This window comes from Sinocyclocheilus rhinocerous, unplaced genomic scaffold (genome assembly GCF_001515625.1).
Source record: "Sinocyclocheilus rhinocerous isolate Xijiao unplaced genomic scaffold, SAMN03320098_v1.1 scaffold2780, whole genome shotgun sequence".
Lineage (NCBI taxonomy): Eukaryota > Metazoa > Chordata > Actinopteri > Cypriniformes > Cyprinidae > Sinocyclocheilus > Sinocyclocheilus rhinocerous.
The window spans coordinates 144,781-154,780 of record NW_015628683.1 but is presented as its reverse complement, the minus strand read 5'-3'; the positions used below and the strand labels follow the sequence as shown (position 1 = coordinate 154,780).

Genomic DNA, 10,000 nt, shown 5'->3' with positions numbered 1-10,000 from the left:
CTCTATCTATAGTCGATCTGCCAATATCCGTCCTGTACACTCAAATTGAGCGCTCTCTTCCCTCTATACAAGACACGCCCCCTCACTGCTGATTGGCTGCAAGTGTGCATCACATTATCATATTTTTACATGTTTTGTTGATCTTATCGAGCTGTTTTTGTCATTTGATCAAACAGCATCAGTGTTTTAGAGAGACACAGATGCAACATTTTACAGTGAAACTAGCCAAATAATTACTTACAAAATAATTACAAAATTCAGTTAATTTTCAGTTAATACTTACTGGTGTTTGTGCTGCCCCCCCCCCCCCCCCATGATGATGTCACTTCCTGGAGGATGCTGTAGTGAGGTCAGCTGTGTTTGTGGTCAGGTGTGCTGCTGGGGAATAAGAGTGACCTGTCGTCCAGAAGAGAGGTGGACGCCGCCGCCGCCGCTCAATCATGGGCTCAGAGTCACGGGATGGAGTATCACGAGACGTCTGCTGTGAGCCAAACACACGCATCTTCATCTTCATCATCATCATCATCACCACTGTCTGATGCTGAAGCTCTCTCTCTCTGTGTGTGTGTGTGTGTGTGTTCTGCAGAAGGAGATCGGTCAGAATGAAGCTCCGTTCCTGAGTCTGGCTCGAGCGTTTCTCTTGCTCTATCAGGATCAGATCCAGATCATCCAGAGCCTCGTTTAACCTCATCCACAGTCAGTCATATGCGTCATGTACATTTCAGTGTCCTGTTGTGTGTTTTTTTCTGTGGTCTGAGCTCAATAAAAAACTCATTCCTTTCTAAATCTGACAACTGTTACAGTTAATGAATCTTGAGTTAGTTATTTTAGTCTTAAATTAGTAATCTCATGATCAGTGTTGGGGGTAACGCATTACAAGTTACGTAATCAGATTACTTTTTTAAAGTAACTAGTAAAGTAATGCATTACTTTTTAATTTAGAAGGAAATATCGGAGTTACTTTTTCAAATGTACATGTTTCCATGTATTGAGTGACAGCTCTGGTGTTGCCATGGTGACAGAAATCAGGAGTAAGTGCAGAGCGTTGTGTGCGAACATGATCTTACTGTAGTTCTAGACTAAATATCAACATGTGTTTACTCATCTCACTTGCACAAAAACACATTCAGTGTTCCTCAAAATGAATAAAAACCATCAAATACAAACTCAGAATATAATGAAAACCTGCAATAATTAAATGTTAAATAAGAGAAATATAATTTTTTATATTAAAAACAAACAAGCAAGCCCTGCCCAGATTTAAAAAGTAATTCAAAAGTAATGTAACACATTACTTTCCATAAAAAGTAACTAACGTAATTAAAAACTGCAGAAAAACCACGTGGTATGCGGTCAGGTTTAGGCCTGCCTCAGGGAAGAGGACGCCCCTGCCATGCATAGTCCACCATAGGCACCGTAGGAGGTGCGACAGGCCTAAGGTCCAGCAGAAAGACTGTAATGAATAATGCATTTCTGGAGACAGTGGCTACTGTGAATAGAGCAGTTGGAGTCCAGGGAAGACTGGAGGACAACCAGGAGAGACTGGTGGCAGCAGGATAGACTGCTCCGGGAGAGGCGGGCTGGTAACCCTATCCTCGAGTTTTCCAAGAGGAAGACACCCAAAGCTTACTACGAGAAAAAAACAAGGAAAACAACCCGAAGGCCCTCCGAGAGGCGGGATGAAAGAAGGGCCAACAAGGACGGACCACACGGTAACGGACGCAAGGATATCGGCAAAAGAGAAGATCCCAAGGAGGTGTGGAAAAAACAACAACTCTGAGGGGACTTCACATCCATATGGGAAAGAAGAAGTGTTGGTTTTTTACACTGGCCACTTTTAGGAAGATCTGTGGTTTTTCTTCCTCATTTGAAATGACTAACTTATACTTTTTTTTTCTTGAATTTCCCTTAGTCAGTCTATTTGCATTAGTGTTGCATAAAGAATCAGTGCAGAGAGAAGTGAAATGCCAGAAAATGATTCTCAATATTGATGCTTGTGGTATTTCTCATTGTGACAAATGTTATTTCTGGTGAAACTCCAGAGCCAACTGAGCTCATTTAGAATTTTTTTTCTCCTTTTTCTTTAAAACTAAAAAAAATAGGCAAATAGAAATTGTGGTTTCCACAACATAAAAATGGTACTAATGGGAAAACGTCACAAAGACTCACAGCATTATAATAGACTAGACTGTGTTTAAATGAGTGATAGGAACCATTGCATCTTGACTCCCAGAAACTGTTGTTAAATGTTCTTTTCAGGTCCAAAAGCTGTACAAGTCAGCTTAGTCCCCAAAAACATATACAAGTCTCATAATTTACAGTGGAAAACCCATAAATTGACATTCACAGAATTTTTTGCGTGACACCCCACATTTGTTAAGTTTCATTATTTTAGTGTTACCATGATGGTACGGTAAAGTTATGGCAACCACAGCTGCCTTTTATTTTACTGTAACCCTGTCAGACCTGACGAAGGGGATTAAGGAGTGTTCAGTTTGGGACCTCTAGCTCTCTCTGTCTCTCTCTCTCTCTCTCTCTCTGTTTGAGCCGCAGGGGCTCGCTGCAGAGAACAGCAGATGTGGAATTCCAGTCCAGTCCGTTCTGGCTCCCAGGCTTTTTTATAACACTAACATGCTCCTTTCTGCGGGCCTCTGGACTGGAGTGAGAGGATCCGTATGTGCCCAGCCCAGATTTTTTCCGTTTCTGTTCCGTTTTTTTCCCCGTTTTTTTTCTGGACTCCTTTTTAATGGTTAAATTACATTTTATTAATCAAACCGCATGTCTAATTAATTAAAATCATGAAACTTAAACAATTTAACATCAATTTATTAAAATCGAATTAGGGTTTGCTGCAGGGGGTGTCAGGGAGACGTCCCTGTTCACTGCCCCGCCACCAGGAGACGTTCTGGGTTAAGGGGCGAAACGTCAATGAGCGGTGGTCCCCAGCTGAAGACCCTGCAGAAAAACTACGTGGTATGCGGTCAGGTTTAGGCCTGCCTCAGGGAAGAGGACGCCCCTGCCATGCATAGTCCACCATAGGCACCGTAGGAGGTGCGACAGGCCTAAGGTCCAGCAGAAAGACCACCTCGCTGTAATGAATAATGCATTTCTGGAGACAGTGGCTACTGTGAATAGAGCAGTTGGAGTCCAGGGAAGACTGGAGGACAACCAGGAGAGACTGGTGGCAGCAGGATAGACTGCTCCGGGAGAGGCGGGCTGGTAACCCTATCCTCGAGTTTTCCAAGAGGAAGACACCCAAAGCTTACTACGAGAAAGAAACAAAGAAAACAACCCGAAGGCTCTCCGAGAGGCGGGATGAAAGAAGGGCCAACAAGGACGGACCACACGGTAACGGACGCAAGGATATCGGCAAAAGAGAAGATCCCAAGGAGGTGTGGGTGGGGCTGGGAAAAAACAACAACTCTGAGGGGACTTCACATCCACATGGGAAAGAAGAAGTGTGGTGGTGGTAGCCTGATGCAACCTTGCACTGCCCCGGTGTGGGCAGGTCAGACAATTGGGATTCAAGGCCGGGTTGACAACCACAGTGCTAACGGGCCCAATGTTGCAGAGCAGGAGGAAAGGAAGGAGGAGGAAGAAAGGGATGTTGATGAACCCCAAGAAGTGAACTCAGTAGCACCCCCAAGAACAGAGTTGAGCCAAAGGGCCGGGAACCTGAAGAACCCACTCCGAAGGAACAAGATCAAGTGGCCAAAGGCCAACGAGGCTGAGGAGTGGAGAAAGTTGGACGAACATCTGAGCGAGCTGCTGCAAAAAGCTCTGCGCGGGTCAGTGGTAGCCAAGCTAAACCTGTTTGGGGAAATCCTGTATGAAGAATGCAGCAACAGGTATGGCGAGGTGACCATTAGAGAAGCCTTAATAAGATCAAAAGGCAGGAGGGAGAAAGAAATCGATGACCTGGTGGTAAGCAGAAGGCAGCTCCGCAGGCGTTGGAGGAAGGCAGAGGAGTCTGAGAAGGAGGGCCTGAAAGCTCTCTGGGATGAGATCAGAAGACGCCTTGCTAACCTCCGGAGGGTAGAACGCATCAGAAGACGGAGGAAAAGGAAGGAGAAGGTTTCAAAGAAGATCAACGTTTCTTCAGGAATCCATTCCGGTATGCACGCGGGCTCCTTGAGGAGAAGACAAGTGGAATTCTGGATGTCTCCAAAGAAGAACTGCAGGAGTCTCAGTACAGTCAGTACAGTGACCCAGCAAGGAACAAACCCCTAGACTCGCCAGGGTATGTGCCTAGACCCTCAGCCCTGTCAGCCCTGTTTGACGCATCACCACCAAAGTTCAGTGAGATCAGGCAGGTGATCCAGCGGGCAAGATCTGCTTCGGCACCAGGCCCGAACGGAATACCGTACAAGCTGTATAAGAGCTGCCCAGGAGTGCTGAAGCTGTTATGGACCCTGATGAGAATCACCTGGACTAAGCAGACCATACCATCCGAGTGGCAGAGGGCAGTGGCAGTCTCTATTCCCAAACAACAGAACGCCAAGACCATCGAGCAGTTCAGGAGCATAGCTCTACTGAATGTGGAGGGGAAAATCTTCTTCTCCGTGATGGCAAGAAGAATGACCACTTACCTCACGGAGAACAACTACATCAATACCAGCTGTCAGAAAGCCGGGATTCCAGGTTTCCCTGGCTGTGTAGAGCATGCTTCCATGATTTGGGAACAGATCCAGACCACTAAGAGGGAGAAGAAAGATCTGCACGTCATATGGCTAGATTTAGCCAATGCCTATGGGTCAGTGCCACACCTGCTCATAGCCTACGCTTTGGAATTCTTCTACATCCCAGACAACATCAGGACCATGATCATGAACTACTACCAGGACATGCACATGTGCTTTGCACTGAAGAAAGTCACCACTGGTTGGCAACAACTGGAAGTAGGGATCGCAATGGGATGCTCCATTTCTCCCATACTTTTCGTGGCAGCGTTTGAGGTCATCCTGATCGGGGCAAGGCAGATGGTGGGTGGGGTCCGGCTGCCTGCAGGTCAGAGGCTCCCACCCCTAAGGAGCTATATGGACGACATCACCTGCCTGCTACGAACCGCCCCATGTACAACCAGGCTGCTTAAGAGGCTGGATGAGCTGATCACCTGGGCGGAGACGTTCTGGGTTAAGGGGCGAAACGTCAATGAGCGGTGGTCCCCAGCTGAAGACCCTGCAGAAAAACCACGTGGTATGCGGTCAGGTTTAGGCCTGCCTCAGGGAAGAGGACGCCCCTGCCATGCATAGTCCACCATAGGCACCGTAGGAGGTGCGACAGGCCTAAGGTCCAGCAGAAAGACCACCTCGCTGTAATGAATAAAAAGGGAGTAACAGAATATTGGAATGCATTACTTTTAAAAGTAACTTTCCCCAGCACTGATCATGATACAGTATGTTGCAGAGTTACATTCTGAATAATTACAGTAGTGGCCAAAATTATTAGAACACCTGACAGATCTGAAAATATTGACCTTTTTTTTTGCCTCCAAAACATGATTTCATGTTCATGAAGCATGCAGATGGTTGCTGTGAGCACAACAAATGTCAGATGAAGTGAGTTGTACTGTTTTTATCCACTTTTAACTTTAATATTTGGTATGTCCACCTTTTGCAGCAATTACAGCAGCACATCTCTCTGGCATAGTGTCAGTATATTTCCTGAGAACTTCAACACTAATGTTATCCCATGCCTTCTGCAACTCAAGCCAAAGTACAATAGATCTGTGCAGTTTATTTCCAACTCGCCCCGAATTTGCTCGATGGTGTTGAGGTCCGACCTTTGAAGGGCCAGTCCATCATTTTTAGTTCCGGCAATAGTTGTATGGGAATTGTAATAGCAAATTCAACAAAAACAACTGAAACCTCTTAAATACGCCAAGTGTTCTAACAATTTTGGCCACCACTGTATATAATAAAGATGTTGTTTTTGATTTTCATTACTAAACTTGTTAACGACCTTGTCTGCGTGAGTGGAGTCAAAGACAAATCACAAACCACTGACAGCAATAAAAACTCAAAACAGTCATTTGTTGTGAGAGAAATAGCACAATAACACACACACACACACGCACACACACTCTCTCTCTCTCACACACACACACACACACTCACTCTCACACACACACACACACACAGTGTCCGTCTTCATCCTGCAGCAGATCTGAGTCTGTGATGCTGCTGAAAAACCAGCCTGAGCGTGTTTGTTGGTCTAATCTGGTCTAGTCTAGCAACTATTTTAGAGGATGGTTTGAACAAACACATGCAAATGAGTCGACATGAATCCGGCTCTTATTATCCATGATGATTTTATTGACTTCTGATTTGCTCTTTTGTTTTTTGCGTCTTCTTGAATCAAGAAGTCTATGTGTGGTTTATTAACAATGTTCATATATTCATGTATGTATCTTTTCATATATATTTATATAGTCATGTATCATTAATATGTTTATAATGACATATAAATCGCGGCCAGTTAGTGGGATCGTGTTCTATTCCCTGGGTTCACAGCGGCCACGAAGATTCACAGTATTTATGCGCAACAAAATGAAACAAACATGAAGAAAAGAGCTTTCAGTCCAAACGCTGTCGCTCCGATTCCTCACGCGGTTGAAAACGTGTTAGTTTACGGAAGATAAGAAAATCATGCATTTCACGTTTCTTTTTTGAGACTTGGAACATGTAAACTCGTCGTCATCATCAGATCATCATCACCTGCAGGGGGCGCTGTGTCTCATACAGGTGTGGTGCGACGATTGGCGTCTTTGGAGTCTTTCTGGATGCAGTTGTGCACCTGTAGGAAGTCCGGCTCTCTCTCGGAGTTGTACATCGGTGGCGTGCCGTGTGGAGTCTTCAGCGCGTACATGGAGATATCGGTGGAGGGCAGCGCTCCGAACGCCTTGAGTCCCACGGGTGAAGCGTCGCGCGAGTGCGAGGGCTCGGTGGAGCGGCTGGAGGAGCGCGAGCTGCGCCGGTAACGGTAGCGGTAGCTGGGGATTCTGCTGATGGCGGATCCCTGCAGATAGTCTCCTCCTCCGCCGGTCCGAGCGCGAGCCATGCGTAGCTCCCGGTGCTGGTCGATGAACATGTGAACGGCCAGAACGCCCACCATCTCCGCCATGATGAAGGACAGCGCGCTGAAGTAAAAGCTCCAGCCGTACGAGTAGCTGTTCTTCTTCGAGTCGCTCTTGGACGGGTCGCCCGCGTTGGCTGATATGTAAACGATTATCCCGATGATGTTACTCAGACCTGCGGATCGACACACACACACACACACACAGAGAGAACATCAATCACACACTGTAAAAAAAAAAAATCCGTAAAATGTACCGTAAAAAAACAGCACCAGAATTTTACGGTCAAAAAAAATACGGTAGCAACATTTTAGGTTTTATGGATTTAAATACCGTAATTTCATTAACTGTTATAATGTTACAGTTTTTTTTTAACTGCTTACATTTTCCGTTTGTTTCACGATCCTCATTCACGAACAATACAAGGGTGACTGATTTTTTTCAGGACCATTTAATCTTTTCGAATCATGTCCATGATAACGTCAAGTTTTTCGGTCAAAAATGACCCAACAGCACCAGAGGGTTAACAGACATGTTCCTCTTCTTCAACAACAGCATTTGGAAAAAGAGCTGATTTACATTATGATTTAACTCACACTGAGCTCAAAATGACCAAATTACTTTCTTAGATTTTCATAATTTCTGCATAAATCAGGTCTGAGCGATTGCAAGCATAGGGTTAGGGTCATGAGTGTATTTAAGCATTACAAAAATGCATTGTATTTACACCATGCCGATACATGCTATCCTAGCATAGCTTGATCAATCACAAACTTGTGAAGTCATTTTCCATCAAATTAGTTTATTTGTTTTCAGGTTTAAGTTATCTTTAATATGACCTTACTCTGTGTGAATGTTGTAGTTTGTGTGTTAGTCTCATTCTAATGTGTGCCGAATGTTTAGGACTCTGTATGCTGAGTTGAAAATCTCAGAAATGTATAGCACTCGCACACATACTGTACATGCAATGTGCACATATACACTATATACAGTCATAAATGGCAGTGTTTCCCAAATGAAACAAAAGAGCTGTTAGTTTCGAATGATGTGTGTGATGTAGAGAACTGTGTTGCAAAGAGTTTAAAGCATGTCATGTGCTTGTAGTTTTGCAGACTTGCTCTAAAGATTCGGTGTTTGAGTGAATGGATCCACTAAGTGGGCCTCGAGTATCTCTGTTAGTGTCTAAGCGATTTTAAAACACTGTAAAGCTGGTGAAGCGTGCAGATCACCTGCGGATACGAAGAAGATTCCCGCGCTGAGGATGATGTTGTGTCGAGTCTTGTCGAACTCGCTGGCGGCGACACAGAGGCCACCCACGAACAGCAGGATGACACTGAGGATGGGGAAAATACTGGAGGCACGAACCGCACCTGAAACACACACACACACACACACACGCAGTCATGAGACGTCTGATCCACGTCACAGTGTGTTCTAAGCAGGACCTGCTCACTAACAGTCAATCAAATCCATTCAGCCAATCAGATTAGAGTCCTGGGACAAGAAATCAGGATACGCAGGGTTACTCTCATTAACCAATATGATTGGTTGTTTTTCAACGGCTCACACACACATTTTCAAAACTTTGCCTCTTTTTTTCAAAACTGGACACACAAATCCAAGAATTGCACACAAAATGCCAAATGTCTCGCATCTCTTGCAAAACGAAGCACTGCATTTAAAATATCACAAACACATCTCAAAAGCAAACATTTGTTTTATGTTGCAAACACCTTTGCCGTAATATTATATTTTTGGATATATCATACACACAGTTATTCAAAACCTAAAGCTCTTCTTTCATGAGCTCCTGTGAACATTTCTGTACAAGACTGAAAGTAATCTGCAGAGATGCGGAAAAATTCACAGAAAACACGAACGCAAGATTGAAAGCAAACTATTTTTACTGTAAGCATCTGTGATTGTGAATACAGTATTACACAGAACCAAAGATTTATTTATTGATTGGTTGGTGTTCAGTGAAGCACATGTGAGGAGTTAGTGATGAATTAATGTGGCGTTTTGATTAGTTGTGTTTGAAAGTGAAATCAAGAGAGATGTTTGCGTGTGTTAGATAGAGAACTGTGTGTTGTGTTTTGCAAAAAGTGTTTTATGAAAATGAAAACTGAGTCAAAAGTCGAGTGTATGGTTTTACAGATTTGGTGTGTGTTTGAGTGTCAGCTTTCAGAGATTGTGTGACGAGTGAAGATTTTGTGTGTAAGCAGATGAAAAAAACTGTAATTGAAATATATAGCCAACATACAATAAAATATAAAAATGATAAATGTTACCTTGACAACTATCTGTAATAAGTTTAAATTAAAGCAATAAAATTACTGACTAGAAATAAATTAACTACGGTAACACTTTACTTAAAGCCTTTATATATAATGCATTATAAAGGGTTATTAAAGGGTATAATGCATTACAATTATTCATAATGTGCATTGTAATACATTATATCTTGTAAATAATTATAACTAAATTTAAAATGCAGTATAAAGTGTAACAATGAATTGATAACTGTTATGATGTATTAACTGTTGTTACAATCATTCATGAGATTGTACAATGCGTTATAATTAATGCATTAAAACTACTTTTATAATGTATTATGCATAAAGGCTTTAAGAAAAGTGTTAACTAAAACTAAAAGATGAAATCAATTTAAAAATAATCAATTGACCTGAATAGTAATATTACAAATAAAAATGGAACCCAATTAAAATGACTAAAGCACATAATGAAATTACTAAACATGGAACACATTAAAATGAAAACTAAAAATATAATAATAAAAGCTCATTCAAATGTAAATAAGAACTATGATAGTATATAAATAATGGTAAATTAACACTGAAGACATGTGAAGAATCAAACATGACCAACACTCGCTCTGATTTAATTATGATCTAAAGCACAAAT

At 42.8% G+C, this 10,000-nt stretch overlaps 2 protein-coding genes across 2 annotated transcripts in view; one reads left to right on the top strand and one right to left on the bottom strand.

Annotated features, from left to right (window-relative positions):
* LOC107737985 (intraflagellar transport protein 27 homolog) overlaps positions 1 to 757 on the top strand; it is a 1,987-nt gene extending 1,230 nt beyond the window's left edge. The window contains exons 2-3 of the mRNA XM_016549638.1: positions 371 to 483; positions 587 to 757. Coding sequence (XP_016405124.1) covers positions 371 to 483; positions 587 to 685 — 212 coding nt within the window. The 3' untranslated portion in view covers positions 686 to 757. The remainder of the gene's footprint in view (positions 1 to 370; positions 484 to 586) is intronic.
* A 5,570-nt stretch (positions 758 to 6,327) lies between these two features.
* The window catches only part of LOC107737984 (voltage-dependent calcium channel gamma-2 subunit-like), a 9,408-nt gene continuing 5,735 nt past the window's right edge, over positions 6,328 to 10,000 (bottom strand). The window contains exons 3-4 of the mRNA XM_016549637.1: positions 8,305 to 8,445; positions 6,328 to 7,250 (exon numbers count right to left, since the gene is read on the bottom strand). Of these exons, the coding sequence (XP_016405123.1) occupies positions 6,736 to 7,250; positions 8,305 to 8,445 (656 nt within the window). The 3' untranslated portion in view covers positions 6,328 to 6,735. The remainder of the gene's footprint in view (positions 7,251 to 8,304; positions 8,446 to 10,000) is intronic.